The sequence below is a fragment of the Acanthochromis polyacanthus genome, chromosome 14 (assembly GCF_021347895.1).
Source record: "Acanthochromis polyacanthus isolate Apoly-LR-REF ecotype Palm Island chromosome 14, KAUST_Apoly_ChrSc, whole genome shotgun sequence".
In the NCBI taxonomy this organism is placed as follows: domain Eukaryota; kingdom Metazoa; phylum Chordata; class Actinopteri; family Pomacentridae; genus Acanthochromis; species Acanthochromis polyacanthus.
The window spans coordinates 10931040-10946819 of NC_067126.1; the positions used below are offsets into that span (position 1 = coordinate 10931040).

General features: G+C 38.6%; 1 protein-coding gene across 2 annotated transcripts in view; it reads right to left on the reverse strand.

Annotated features, from left to right (window-relative positions):
* Positions 1-15780, reverse strand: part of LOC110962975 (radixin-like) — a 75160-nt gene that overhangs the window by 2964 nt on the left and 56416 nt on the right. For both annotated transcript variants that reach the window (XM_022211125.2, XM_022211126.2), the window contains exons 9-14: positions 14462-14558; positions 14213-14376; positions 11240-11370; positions 9021-9181; positions 8284-8376; positions 6189-6398 (exon numbers count right to left, since the gene is read on the reverse strand). In XM_022211125.2, the coding sequence (XP_022066817.1) occupies positions 6189-6398; positions 8284-8376; positions 9021-9181; positions 11240-11370; positions 14213-14376; positions 14462-14558 (856 nt within the window). The remainder of the gene's footprint in view (positions 1-6188; positions 6399-8283; positions 8377-9020; positions 9182-11239; positions 11371-14212; positions 14377-14461; positions 14559-15780) is intronic.

Consider the following 15780-nt stretch of genomic DNA (forward strand, 5'->3'; position numbering starts at 1 on the left):
GACGACACTCCTCTGACTCTCTGACCTGCTGCCGTGTTCTTGCGAGTAATGTGTATTACCCTATCACGAGTACTTTTGACTCAAAGACAAGACGTGTCTTTCTTGGAGTGGAGCTTTAATATACAGGCTTGCCATTCTTGAGTACAAAACGATGTGAAACTACAGGCGTTGCTTCTCCATCTCCTCTGCATCAACCTTGCGCTCTCATGTCCCAGCCAGGGGAAAACCCCAGCAGCACATCCGGTGGAGTGACACGTCAAAATAAGAGCGGTAATTTCACAATAAAACTCTATATTAAAATGCATTGAAACGCGCCTGAAAGGCAGAACAATTTATTTTCCAAAGTTACAGGGAGCCACAACAGAGGGCCGAAAGAGCCGCGGGTTGCCGACCCCTGAGCTAGGGCAAGTGTTGTTCATATTGTTTCATATTTGTTTACATTTTCCAGCATTTTTTTTAAATGCAAGTTTAGGTTTTGTCCATACTAAGGAACATGAAGATGATGATTTGCTGGACTTGACATGGACATGAGAACTCGAAGTGCATTTGGAGAGGCCACCCTCCGCCAATGCCAACAATCCTGTCTTGCAATTTCAAATAAACTGAACCAGATCAGCATTAAAGTTAAATGGATTCTACCTGTGCTAGAGTTCAACCTCTCCAATAAGTTCCACTAAATTCAGCTTGGAAGTTTCTATGTAGTGTTGCTAGCAAAAAGACAGACTGGCTGCACTGATCACACATCTCCACCTCCTTCTTGGCAAAAGACTGACTGCATACTGAGGTGAATGTGGTTAACACTTTGGATTAAACTTTATGATGTGACACACATAATAATGTTGTTTATTATCTGATACCTGAAGCAATGCCAAGAAAGAAATCCACAAGTGTGTCAGTTGTCCGCCTGCCATGAGCTGTATTTCAAAACAGGCAGTTTTTACAGATTAATTTCTCAACATCCACCTCTTTTATCAAAACTATTTTTAGACAAGCTTAAAGCAGAAGAACTGTAAGGCCAAAATGCATGTATGAGAATGAAGTTACATCTTGTAGTTTCTGAAAATGTGTTTGTTTAGCAAGTGGCTGAAATAGTTTTTTTTATTGTCATTGTCTACACAAAGTCATACTTCGAAAGCAATAACTAGGTCATGTTTGTGATAGAAATATGCAAATCATCGTATTCAGTGTTTCCCCTACCATTATATTAGGGGGGCACCCCGCCCCCCCAGAAGATCAAGTTAAATTAAAATAATTGTTATTTTTTTACACGCAAACTTTAGTTTTCCTGCATAAAGGCCACTCCACATGCTGTCCTTACAGCACTCGCTGGAGCACTCCACTGTGTCTACTCCCCCCTCCCTCCGTCTTGTAAACAGTCACACCAGAGCCCTAGAGATAGTAAGAGTTGCGACACTCCCATAGGGTGCCGTTGTATGCTTTCTTTCGGTCTACTTCCGGGTTGTGGAGGCTTGTTTAGTTCCAAGCACCGCTTCGACAGTGATAGCCACCGTTCATTTGCACTGCAGGTTGTTGAGTATATGTGGAGGTAAGTTGATGAAATGCCTACCTCTTTTGAATTGTCAACTGCCTATATTTTATCAGAGGCTCTTTATGATGCATATGCTGAGCTTTATTTGTATTTGCGCAGCGTAATTATATATATATTTTTTTATCTTGGTAGACGAACGAATTTCTGCTACTTTTTTTAGCTCGACTCTGCTGTTAGCTGTGAAGTTATCTCCAGGGATATATTGACGGATTAATTGTTGATGAGTCGCTACCTCTTTTTAATTTTAACGTCTTTATATTATATCAGAAGCCCTTTGTGGTGCATACATTTATCTGTATTTGTGAATATTGGCAGATGACCGACTTTCAGGCATTGCCTTGTGCTTGTTAGCTCTTCTTTGAAAGCTACCCAGCTACATCGCTACCTCTTTTTAATTGTCAAGACTACGTCCTTTATATGAGACCCTTTATAATGCATAAACTTATACTTGTAAGTATTTAACAAATATATTTATTAATATCTATCGTATCTATCTATCCGCCAGTATCCCGAGAGCAGTCACTGAAGACACGAAGACCCTCGTTGTTTCTCCCATTGTCAATAAAACATACTATTTCATTCATCAAAGCATAATGAGTTGTTATTCTTAAATATATATATATTGTGTATGTCTTAAAATGGTTATAGTGAGTCAACTCCTGCCTCATCAGAAGTGACTGGACACTATCTGCTGAATGGACTGTTGTTACTCTGCTTTTCAATAACTCCCAGACTACGGGTAAGTGAATCAGAGAAATATAGACATTGTCTGGAAATACAATAATCCAGCTGGGCAAAAATTAACATCTTCAATCATCTTACATTTCTGTGTAAAAGTCGATTTTCCATGCTAACATGAATGTGAAACATTCCCTTCAAAACCCCAAAAGTGTCTTTAATAAGTCACCTTACGGCTCAAAATGTAAAACTGACATTTACATACATACTCCAATGAATTAATAATCAAACAAGTACTTGGAGGTGTGATTTTATTCCTTTTCTACCGTGAAATCGCCGCTCTCAGTCCCATAGAAGGAAATGACAGCGCTGCCTGTTTGGAACTATTCAGGCTTACATGAACCACGTGACGGCCCCGCTGCGAGAGCATGAGTGTCGCAACTCTTACTATCTCTATGGCTCTGAGTCACACTGCCCCCCACCCCACAGTCACCACACACACAAAAACTAGTTTGCAGTGGCGCGTCTCGTGTTTTACTTTCTACAACAAACTACGGCCAAAATATAGAGTTATTTCAGCCATAAAATAAAGAAGCAGAAGAAAAACCACCTCTGATGACAGTGACGCGCGCCATGAGGTAATTACGACCATATACCGGGGCCATGTGTTGTTGTTGTTCTCAGTCGTGTAGGAGTGTTAAAAATGAAAAAAGAACGAAGGGAAGTGGGACCCGTGATGAAACTTCATAGAGATAAAAAAAAAGATTGACGACGCTCTTTTAACAGCATGACTTCTTATGATGCAAAATTGGTCCTTTGAGACGACGTCTGTCGTAATATTGGGCCTAAAATAATAAAGTATTATTATTATTATTATTATTATAAAATAATTAGATGAAGCCTTTCAACACCGTAATGTAAAAATGGGCTAAAAATGATTCACGCGCTCAATAAGTGGTACAAAATGGTGAAAATTATATATTTTAATATCGGCGTGCGCGCACACGTGTACACACACACAAGCGTGAGCGCACATGTGAGCAGACTCTCGCCAGCGACTGTCGGAAAATGGCACATGAAAAACAAAGCAAAATCTCAGCGTTTTTTAAACGCTCACAGTCACAGGGTGATAATGGCAACACCAGCCGCCCCTCTGGCTCTTCAAGCAGTAGCACCCAGAGCAGCTCTGCCTCTCCCGGGCCAAGTGACAGCAGCCAAAGTTCTGCCCGGCAAGCCCCCCCACCTGCCCCGCAGCAAAAGTCATCATCTCACCACTGCATGTCGGGCTTTGACCCATAGACTGTATATATATAGTGGACGTAGCATCTGGCTCCAGAATTGAAGCCAACCCGGAAGTGTCAAAAACTTGCAATATCACGCCCTCCACTAGGGTTGGCTCCAAAAAGGTTTTTCTCCATAGACCCCAATTCATTTTTGGAAAAAATAAAATTTAATAGACTGATTTTCTACAGCTCAGGATTTTTTCCCGTTAGTTTTCATGGTCAAAATGAGAGATCAGGTGGTTGATCTTAAAATAAATCAATACTGAATTTTAAATAAATCGTTAAAGTTGGCGGAGCCAGGGGGCGTGGCTATACTTGATAAAACATATTATGACTCAAATTCCTTATTTCGACTTTTTGTACGACAGCGACAACGACCGACGCGAAACCCCCCCCCCGGCACCAATCCTAGGGGAAACACTGATATTGTTTCTCACGTCATTCATAAATCTACAATGCTGTAATTTCAGACCACCTTTGTTATATTTTGGGATCTTCCCTAACTGAACTGAATCTAATCAATCTAACGCTCTATAGCAGATGAACAACAGCTTGAGGGACTGAAAAATGAAGCCAAGGTTTAAGTGCCAAAAGTTGCAGTTCCTCGAATGACCACTAAAGGCTCCAAAAATAAGTCAATCCACATCGACCTCAATGTTAAAATGTTCAACTTCACAGCAGAAATAAACATGTTTAAAGCCTGTACAAAAATAGTTTTGATCTCTATGACTAATGTCCATATTTATGACAACTGTGTTGGGCAATTTTTTTATTTAACTCAGCTATTTAAATTGCGTTAATGTTTAAATTTATAACTTCACCAAGGAACACAGTGAAGTTACATAACCATCGGCGTTGATTTGTCTGTTTATTCACAACATTACTCAAGAACGGATTTCGATGAAAGTTTCACCGAATGTCAGAAATGACACAAGGACTAACTGATTAGATTTTGGCTTATAGTCTGGATCCACGGATTTGTTCAAGATTTCTGTATCATTGTGCGATAGCGGCACATGATTGTGATTCTAGTAAAAATCCTCCGCTGCTGACTTATCAGGACTTAACAATCACAAATGATAGAAGGAACAATTGATTGAAATGTGGGAGTGAGTCCTATCAATTCCCGCCCCCCGCTACATATTTAGGTTGCGCGATTCGGTATCCCTACATAACGTACACATGCACAACACATGATGTGCTCAGCACAAGGACATTTTCTTTGTGGGTACATCTATATTAAATGGCCACATTCTACATTGCCGTGATTTCTGATCATCATTAACTAATAAACAAATGCTGTATTTCTGCAAAAAAAATGCTGTATTTCTGACAATACTATATGGGGGAATGAACAGCATTGGCAGAGTGCTGCGCTCTGGAAGTGCTTTTCTAGTTCATTATGCCTTCATAGGACACAATATTTTGAAACCTGTGGGTGATATCATGGAGGATTTGTCAATTTTTATATACGGTCTATGGTAGAATCTTCATATTGAGAAAAGTTTAAACATTTATAAACCTTTGTTGCAATACTAAGCTGCGTTGAACTAGTTTAAATGAGTTTCTGGTGACCTTGTTACAAAGAAAAATCCAAGAAACTGCTAGTTCAAACATACAGTTGCTCAGTAGCTTTAGTGAAAAATCATTTCAGCAAAATATATGTATGGAAGTAGCAGTAGCTTCAAACAGGAAGCACTAGTCCTCCAACTGTCCACATTAAAGAAGACGTACAATTGGTGAAAGACAACTTAAGAAGCCAAATCACACAGATGCATTAGTACTAAGGGTGTTGCTCAATAACAATAGCTATTTTTTTTTTTTAAATCATTGCAAATTCTGGGGGATGTTTAAAGTTGTTTCACTGGAGCCAGACAGTATTTGGTACAGTAATGATGCAATTGTTTTGATTTTTTCAACATATCAAGTTATTCAAGATGCATTTCCCTCGATATTTGTGACAAAAAATGGATAAATGATTCATGGGTTGATGTTGTAGCAAGTTTTCATTAAGTCCTTGCAACTTGGAGACTGTCCTGAATTTATGCCTGAGCAAGTAATGTCTTTTTATGAACTAAAAGTGATGCAGCTATTTCTATTTTTCAACATATCAAGTTACTCAAGATGCAGTTTTACTCATATTTGTACCAAAATTTAAAAAATGATTCTGTGTAATTAAGTTGTGGCACATTTTCATTTAGTCCCTGCAGCTTCATGATCATCCTGAATTTATTAATGAGCAAATAACGTCTGTTTACTGAAGACGGGTTCAGGATCCCAGCATAAATTAATCTTCTATCTTTAGTGTCTTCATGTAAGATGATTAGTTCTGTTGTATTATTACTTTGGCACTAATCCAAAGCCTCAAACACTAGATATGATGATGAAGCCTTTATATTCTGAGAAAAGGTTCAAGTTAATCCTTTGTACAGGAGCGGACTTGAATTCACATTTACACCGACAGACTCCAAGCTTGAATGATTTTTGACTTGGCACCAAAACCTTATGGGTCTTGTATAAACGTGTTTTCTCAGAGGCAGTGTTTCTATTGTACACTATAGCCTCTTTATCGACAAATCACTAATACGCTCACAGATATATTTTAATTGCCTCTATATATTTAGCATGTGTCCTAATCGTTGCATTGCTCTGTCGTTTTTCTTTCCACTCAGTTCTACCTGCAGCTGTTTCTTGACACGTTCGTTCTTCTGGGCCTCGGTGATGCGTTCCTCTTCGCTGCGGTGGCTGGTGACGCCATCGCTGAGAAGCTCCGCGCTCGCCTCGGCGTTAGTTTCGTCCTGTTCGTCATGTTCCGGGGCCGGCGGAGACATGATGGCCGTCTTCAACTCCTCTCGAGTTTTCTCCAGGTCGTCTTGTGCTGACAGAGCCTGGAAAAAGGCAACATGTTCACTTAGAGAGGTGAAAAGACACTGATAAATGCAACAAAAACTTTTTATCTTTTACTCTTTACGGTTTGGTTATTTGTAAAGAAACAAAAGACAAACCAAATAAATCTACATTTTTATCACTAATTCAGTCTTTCCTGTACATATTTGGCAGAGACTGAGTATCGGTCCAGCTGATTATTGTTTGGAATATTTGCAGCCTCCTTTCTCTGTGTGTTGTCACACTGTGGTCTCAGAAATGTCTCTCAAGGAGAAATGGCAAAAACTGAACAAGAAACACAAACCAAGAAATTTGCTTGTGTCACAGTGGTGAAGGCTATGCTAATGGTTAGTGGCCAAGTAATGAGGCAGCCACAGCTTAACCTAAAACAGAGTCTGGAGAATAATAAATAACAATACTTTTATGTAATATATTGGACAATAAAAGTGATAGCATCTCCATACTGTGTACAGTATGTTCAGGAACCATTACCAAGAATTGTAATGGCATTCTACAAAAAAGCTAGCCTAGCCGCGCTAGACCCAGCTCTTAAGACAGTAGGAATGCTCGACAGGGAGGGAGGCGGGCTAAAAGGTTGTCTTTCAAATCACTCTGCAGCAATTGGGTAGGTATACAACCAATCAGTGCAACGAATAGGCTGACGTAGTTCCTAGAGCGCCAGCGGATTGTGGCTAAGTCCCATTAGCTTCCCAACCAGCGGAGCCAACTGGTATATTAAGGATTTGCCATATCCCGTCGGCATAAGTCCAAATACGTCTTTCTTCTCAATGAAACACTTCAGTGCCGTCCTTTGTTTATCTTTCAAGTTGAATTTTAGCTTCAAATCTTTAAGGGCTGTGGCCAAAGCCGAGTCGAAAGATAACTGTTTATTGTGCGCCGGTTGTTTCTGTCAGAATCGTTGCGCCTCTGTGGACACTTAGTTACGCCCGCCTTCTGACTCTACACTTCATGGTGATTCGTCCGGCCAGTTTTAGGAGCATCCAACCTCGAGGCTTATGGAGGGTAACTAGACCCACCCTGGCAGAGAATTAAATTCGTTGCCGTGGGTTGTCTAGCAAGGCTAGGCTACAAAAAAGCAGCATCTTAACGAATCCTGCTGATTAGCTAATAAAGTGTATGAATAAAATTAAATTCTTCAGAAGGTTCAACGTCAAAATTGCTCACTCCTGTTATTACTGCTTTTGTTTTTGGATATTGACGCAAGATTTAATGCCTCCGTGAGACCATTTATCTGAACCAGAAACTGCGACAACAAAAATAATTGATAGATGCTTAACTTTCTCACGCTCACTTAACTGCTTTTGTGTGCCGCTCCATCGAGAAAACAAGCTAATTTTACACATTTCATTTAAACATCTGCTCAAAATATAAACTGTCTGCAGTATCCAGACTCCGTCTAAAAACTAAAAATTCTGTTGTCCACAGTGCAACCCTGAGACACTAGTGACTCAGCTGAGATCAGCAAAGACGCAACAAAAATTCAGCGACTTTTTATTTGGATAAGGTTGAACTACAGGTTGTGTAGAGCAGAACAGTATTAAAATATCTGTAGTATGTGGAACCAAGTGTTGGTTACACCTATCAGCAGTTGGAAAAATGTTGCACGTATTGATTACAGGTTTTTTTGGTACATTTTGCAAAATAAATAATCTCAGAAACTCAATTCAACATCTTTTTCTTCTTTTTTTAATGATTTATGGGATTATAACTTTGTGCACTGAAGACATTATTGAGTCCTCTCTACTTCTAGCTGCCATAATTGTGCTGTTTCCATAGAGATGAGCCCAGAGCGAGTAAAAAGGAATGACCAAAAAAGCACAACCAGTAACTGTTGGGTTTCAGAGCGTTAATTGTGGGTTACTTTACTTTGTGTTGCCACTCTGTTGCTTCCTCTTCTTTTTTCCTCTTTGCCTCCTCAAGAAGAGCGATTTTGGCAGTGAACTCCGCTAACTCAGCAGCCTGTTAACAAATAACAACACACGTTGGACAATGGTTACCACAATGAAACCAACAATGATGTCTAACTAGCAGTCTGAAAACCCAAATGTATACGTAACCTAAATAATATGAAACTGACAGAATTACCAACTTTTCCTATTCCAGTAGTCGATCTTTCCGCTTGACAAAATATGTCTGTGATTGTGTGTCTTTGTCAGTGATGTGGGATGCAGGAAGCAAAAACTGGTGTCATAAATGATGTCTTTTCTTAGGATTTGAACAAAGCAATGAATTAATATCACTAAATCCTGAATTAAACTGATGTAACACTGCTGTTTTTACTGATGCAGAGTGTAACAAAACAGGGTTAAATATAACCTGTGTTAAATAAGTACAAAACTGAATATATGTGTTAAATTTAAAGTAATGTCGTGTTGTTGGAGCATAAATTACTAACAAATGGTGATCTAGGCTTAAATTTGTTATTACCGATGCTTCCACGCAGCACATGGGGACTCGCTGAGTTGATTAAGAAAAAAAATTGTGATCACATCTTAACGTATTTCCTCACTGCAGGGTAAATGGTGGAAGTGATGTGCAGTGTCTAACAAGAGCAGCTAGAGTCCACATTAGGAATGAGAATAGCATTGGCTGTGTTCAGGTACCAGTTGCTCCTGGTTCTTCATCTGGTCGGCGGCCTGCTGAGCCAGCGCTGCTTTGGCCTCCTCGGCCGCCTGCCTCTCCTTCTCCAGCCGCTCGGCTTCCTCCTTCGCTCGCTTCCTTTCCTGCTCCAACTCCAGAGCCTTACGAGTCTGTTCCTCCAGCTCTGCAGATATAGACATGGAAATATGTCACAGAGGAGACACAGCAAAGTGCAAAATGACAGATAAGACGCTGCTTGTTCTCAGAATATTATTTTTCTTAACAGTTTGGGCAATGTTAGTTTCCATTCAATATCATGTGTAGCATTTCATATCATGTCTAATTTTTATATGCAACATTTTCATTACATGTCATACCTGCATATTCACATGTAAATCCGTCATGCCTTGTACATTGTCTTTATGAGACCCTTATCATATCTTTATTTGTAGCCTTATTTATTTATTTATTTATGAAATTCTTGTCCTGCTTTTTTAGTGCCTCATCTGTATCCAGCTGCTGTAATGTGTAATTTTCATGAGTTAGGTACCAAAACAGTTGATCTTTTGTGCAATATTTCACTTTTATGTACACCATTGTCAAAGTCATGTGTGATATTTCAGCTTCATCTCATTTTCTGGTGCAGTATTTCATTATCACGTACAATATCACTTGCTACCTCAGTAGAATAGCCAGCATTACTCTTTACTGAGCAACATCTCACAAAAGAATTTCTTTCAGGATGAATAAAGTTTTCTTATCTCATTTCAACTAAAAACGCTCTAGAGGTTTTTGTATTCTTCGAACCAACCACAGTCATCTTGTGAAACATTGAATGCAGGGAGGTGAACACAGTTATTAAATTTTCACGTGGGATTCAGCTGAAATTTCAGCGGAATCTGTTTTTCTGGAGGATGTGCAACAGTGAAACATCACTAAACAGAAACTGTAGACCTGCGAGTAATCCAAACTTCTTTTTAGAGGATGTTTTTTCCATTATTTATTATTTTACATTTTCACCTCTACTTAAACGGGACAATAAAAAGTAGACATGAAACATGTAGAGAGAAAATAAAATAGGAGAATTTGCAGTTATGTGTCCTGTGTCTTCACTATTAGGTCAATATTGTAGGAGTATTTCTCTACATAATACTGTTCATATATTAACAGATAATTGGTATGTATGTGTATGTAAGTTGTATTAAATCCAGCTTCCTTCTGCATCTGGGCTGTACAGACTTTTCAGGGCTTTAAAGCTGTTTTACAACAAGCAGGATTTACTGGAATGAGTAGAAATATGTAGTCGGCTGCTAGCTGGGCCTGAGCTTGCTGCTCACAGCCTCGACTTTATGCAAATTCACACAGAGAAGACGTTTGTTTTGGCTTTTTCTGGCTGACCTTTAACACAGCTGCTGACTGAGAGCATCAAATGCTGCTCAGACAAGGTACAAAGGCGAGCTTTCATCTTCAGGAAATGTTGAAAAATGCAAAGTAGGGAGAGCTCAAGCAGTGAGTGACTTCTGAAGAGTTTTTTTTTTATGCTTGCGTGGTTTTCCGTTTTCACTTCAGTTTGGGTTGGATTGCTTCTCCTAGTGACCTTTAAGATTTCTGGACTTTTTAGTGCTTTACGTTCAATAGTAAAAATAACCCAGCATCAAATAGAGGTGAATAACTAAACCATGAAAGTCAGAGCTATAAGAACAGAAACATTTCACTTTTGGATATGAGTGCAAATGTGACACCAGAGTTTCAGTTTCTGATGCCAAAACTTTGACTGAATATTGGCCTGCTTTCTTTCTGCAAAATTCATTTTTCTGTTTGATAAAATATGTCAAAGCTCTGTGACTAGCAGAAAATAAAAAAAAATAGTCAAATAAAAACTTGATCTACCTTTTGTTTGAAAATTTTTAATACTTGTATTCCCAGATGAAATGTAGATTTTTTTTTTTTTTTAAATGAAGTGAGTTTTATAAATGTGCAACATAGTTTTTATTCAGGATGGAAGTTAAATTTCATTTTTTTTCCGTTTTTCTTCTTATTTTATCTTATCCGAACAATTCTTTTGATAAGGTCAAGGCTGTTTTAAGTATTAGAAAACCAGAATTTGCCTTTTTTTTCTTGTCTTTTTTTACCTTTAGCTGTAATCCTCTAACAGATCACAGATGTGAGGAAATGACGGAAAGCAATCCTCACTCTTAAGATCAAAAACTCTAATGAAACTATTGGAACACTGCATTTGTACCTTTCTGAGCTCTCTGTGTCTGCTCTTCGATCTGTCTCAGCCTCTCGATCAGCTCGTCTTTCTCTCGTTCTATTCGTTCTTTCTCCTTCTCCGCATGTTCTCGCTTCTTCTTCTCGTTCTCTAGCTGCGCTCTACAAAAACAGCAGAGAAAACAATCATCAGAAATCACTAAAATCAACAAGGACATCCACAGGTTTGTCATGAGTCTGGTGTTGCCAAAACTTTTTCTTGATGCTGCTCTACGTTAAAGTAGACTCATTGCCTGATATTCAGTGTTACTACACTTCCAACATTAACAAAGTGTGCACCTACCCACTGATCTACAGGAACACACTTTGATTTTGTGACATAACATGAATTATTTTCTGTCTCCGAGCCCTCAGCTTGCATTAGCTTTACTTTCTGTTTTGCTCAATGTCTTCATTCAACATCTGGACGGAGGCAAGATCACATGTTTGTACATTAGGTTTTACTATGTTACAATAAAGTGCCGCACCATATTTACCATTTTTTTCACAGCAAACACAGATAATCTTTCAAACAGATACTACTTAACAGTACAAAACAATATCTTGAATATTGTTTTCATTTTTATACTGTATTTATACCATTTTATTCTACGAGCAACATCTGTTTTTCTTGCACCTTAACTTGGTTCTTCTTCCAGTGCAATTTGCTCCTTATATTTCTCACATGTAATATGTGTGGGCTACTGAATACCTTGAATTGATTCATCTATCTACAAATCTAAAACAAACTACTTTCAAAACATCTGTAATGCAGTGTGACATTATACATTAGATGCATTTGATGAACAGACACACTACCTAAATGCATATAGACACTGAATAAAACATAAACAATGAGCCAAGTAATCTGATTACACGCTAACAAACAGAAATAGTCAATGTACTCAAACACAGTGTAGTCTTTTTTATTTATCTTGTTATCAGCAGAAAAATGAGCTGTTTTGTTTCCTGCTGCAACAGCAGATTTAGACCTGCAGATGGTGAATATGATTTGGTTTTCAATGCAGCACTGCCCCCTGTTGTTCAAAAAGTGTTATCAGCAATGCAAGCAGGTGGGACAAGACCTAAAACATTACTTAGGACTTACCTTTACCGACATATTTATACAGAAAGGCGACAAAGACGGAAAAAGATTAATAGAAACCAACATAGTGTCTTAGTAAAGTGTTGTGCCACTATGTGTTGCCAAAATAGCTTAAAATGTACTGATTCTATAACTCTACTGGTGGGAAAAACACCATTCTTCCAAAAGACATTCCCTTGTTTGGTGTTCTGATGATGGCTGTCAAAACCACTGGTCTTAAACCTTCCATTGGTGATCAATTAGGCTGAAATGTGGTGATGGCAAAGACAAACCATTTTCATTAAACCATTCATTGACCACCTCTAAGAGGGCAAACCATGGAAGCAAAATGACAACCTAACGAAGCCACCAGATCTCTTCACTGTAGAGGTCAACGGTCCAGGTTTTTACTTTAATTCGCCACCTGTCTGCACACTGACTGAAAACTCACGACATGAACTGATTTAATTCCGAGACACCGGCAAAACTGGTGTTTTGGTGCAAGCTCTCGCGGGATTTCGCGAGCTATCGCGCAATTTCGGAATGAGATTTGCTTTCTAGCATCCTGAGCTTTGGATACAGACCACAACAAAGAGCGATCGCCAGGTAATGTGGAGGTTTTCGTTCACTTCTCATCTCTAGTATGTTGTGGGACACTCGTTGAGACTATCTGAGCTGGTCAGTGTCGGGGAAAAAGCACGTTGGGGTGGACTTTGACACGGGGGGGTAATTGCCCCATACTTTTCACTAGCTGAGCTGCTAGCTGAGCTGCTAAGCTGCCTGCCTGGCTAAATACTGGAGCTATGTCGAAAATTCATTTCTCCATCACTCACATGTATGAAATTACATATGGAAACAGACCCCAGGTTGAAAAAAAACGAAGTTCCCCTTTAAATGGAAACTACATATTCGACAGATTCACATTTGCTAATTTTTAGGACTATGCAAATGATAAACAGACTCAAATGTGGGTATCTGGCATGAAAGACATGTACCTTTTTCTTAAATAAAACCAAAACATTTATAACTGAACTATGGGCAAAAATCACGAGAAGCATTCTGCAGTCTGGCACCGTAAGTGTTCCATTCAATTCAATTTCATGCATATAGCATCAGCTCACAAGACCTAGTAGCACTTTACAAAGTAAGGTGGAAACTCACAAGTAAACCTGCAATCTGAGAGCGAAAGGATCTGTTAGGATGAGATGGTACAATAAAGTCTTTAAGGTAAGATGGAGTTTGGTCGTTAAGAGTTTTATATGTGAGAAGAAGGATTTAAAATTATATCCTGAATTTTACAGCGAACCAATGAAGAGAAGCTAATATGGGAGAAAGACGATCTCTGCTACTGGTTCCTGTCATCCTGACTGCAGCATTTTGGACCAGTGGGAGGTTTTTAAGAGAATTATTGGGGCATCCTGATAATAAGGAGTTAGAAAAGTCCAGTTTAGAAGCTCTAAATGCACTAGTTTGGACTACTTTATCAGCATCACTTGGAAACTAGATGTTCCTGATTTTTAAAAGAGGTAAAAGAACCTGCAGACTTTTATGTGTGAGTTAAAGAGCATATATGGGTTGAAAATAACTGGAGGACAAAGCAATGCCATCTAGATTCAATGTCTAGTTGGACAGTGTGTTTCCGAGGTGTTTAGGGTCAAATTCTATAATTTTAATTTTGTCTGAATTTAGGAGAAGAAAACTACGAGTCATCCTCAAGACATGGTTGAAGTTTGACTAATTGATTAGTTCCATTTACAGATACATAAAACTTTCTGTTAACCAACAACAAAAAATGTCCTTTTAAACAAAGGGATCCATGGAATGAGATGCCCCCCAGTCAGTTTAAAGACTCTGAGATGGTAAAAGCAGCGTTTACTGTACCTCTCCATCTGCTTGTGCTGCTTCTCCTCTCGGGCCTGAGCCTTCATCTGCTGCACCTCGATGCTGTCGGGTTTCCTCCTCCTCATGTACAGTTCGTGGTTTCCCATGCACAAGGCCAGGATGCGCTTGTTGATCAGCAGCCGTGGGGCCAGAAACACAAAGTCCTGGAGGAAGCATGGACGACGTAGAAGATTAGTGCTTAAAACTGCAGTTCCCCTTTCAATAAAACATGAATTCATCAACACTTACTGGAGCTTTCTTGTCGATGGGCTTGATGACAAACTTCTTGTCACTGAAGGAAATGTTCTTGATCTCGCTCCAGGGGAAGCCGATCTTTGGCGACAACCTGAAGGCAGCAGGGAGGAAGAAGAATGGATGATTTACTTTTAAAATCTTCCTCTACAAACATTTTGGTCATTTTTTTTTTTAAATATCAGGCATCACAATATAGTAAATAAACAAACAATGACCATTAAACTGCAATAAAGGAGAGTGATGAGTATCAAACACGTGTGGAGACAAAATAAAAATGTAAGAATCCAAATTTCTAGAATATATACAGCCACATTTTCCCTCTTTTGGCAGGAAGACAGTGACCTAAATTATTGATCTATTATCAAATTTTCAACTAATCAGTGTACCATTTCAGCACAAACACAAAAAAAACACAGGAATATTGGATCCAAACTGTAGAAATTAAAATTTTGGTGCGAAAATTTACAATAAAACAAAGAATTTGTTGAACCGTCTTTACTTGTTTCTGTTCTACATGGGTTTGACTTTTGAAAAATGTCAGCACTTACCCTTCAGTCTTGCTGTTACTTGTTACCTGTAGCTAATAAACTAAAAATAGTCTGTTTTATTCAGAATAAGTTCATAATTAATTCTCTTTTACACTTTATTTATTTATTGTTATTATTGTTGTCACATCTAGTCTTGTCTGTTTTGTTTTGTTTTTTTACACGTGTAGTTTTTCCTTACTGGGATCTGGCATATTTGGCTCTTTGTTACTTTTTCTTTTTTATCGTTTTATCTGGTGTGTATTTATTATATCAATCTTTGTCCATGTTTAACTCCGTTTCTCCACTTTTGCCTCTGCAGCAAAAGCTGCTATATGAATAAAGATATTTTATTATTTTCATTATTATTTTAAATTGTATTATTATTATTATTATTATTATAGAAATTATGGGAAAATGCTTCTTACTATTTTGACTCTTACCCTAAATTGTTTGACTGCGGTTCTGTTCACCACCAACAGAGGGCGCTACTGTCACATAAATGCAATCCAGCAGCTGGGAAATTCACTTCCAACAACATGAGTTTTAAATGCAAAATTTAGGTTTAGTGCCTTAAATATGGTAAATAACTGGATGAAGTTCTCTCTGCACTGCAGCTGAGGATCTTCCTGAAATAAACTCAGTGGGTGTTGTTCTCATCGACAGAAACTTCTCTTGCGGTTTCATTTTCTTCCTCTTTGATGTCCGTTTTCAGTTTCGACTCATTACTTCAGCTACATTAGTGCTTCCCTTCTGGCCTCAGGGGGCCAAAAAAAAGAAGCAAAATCG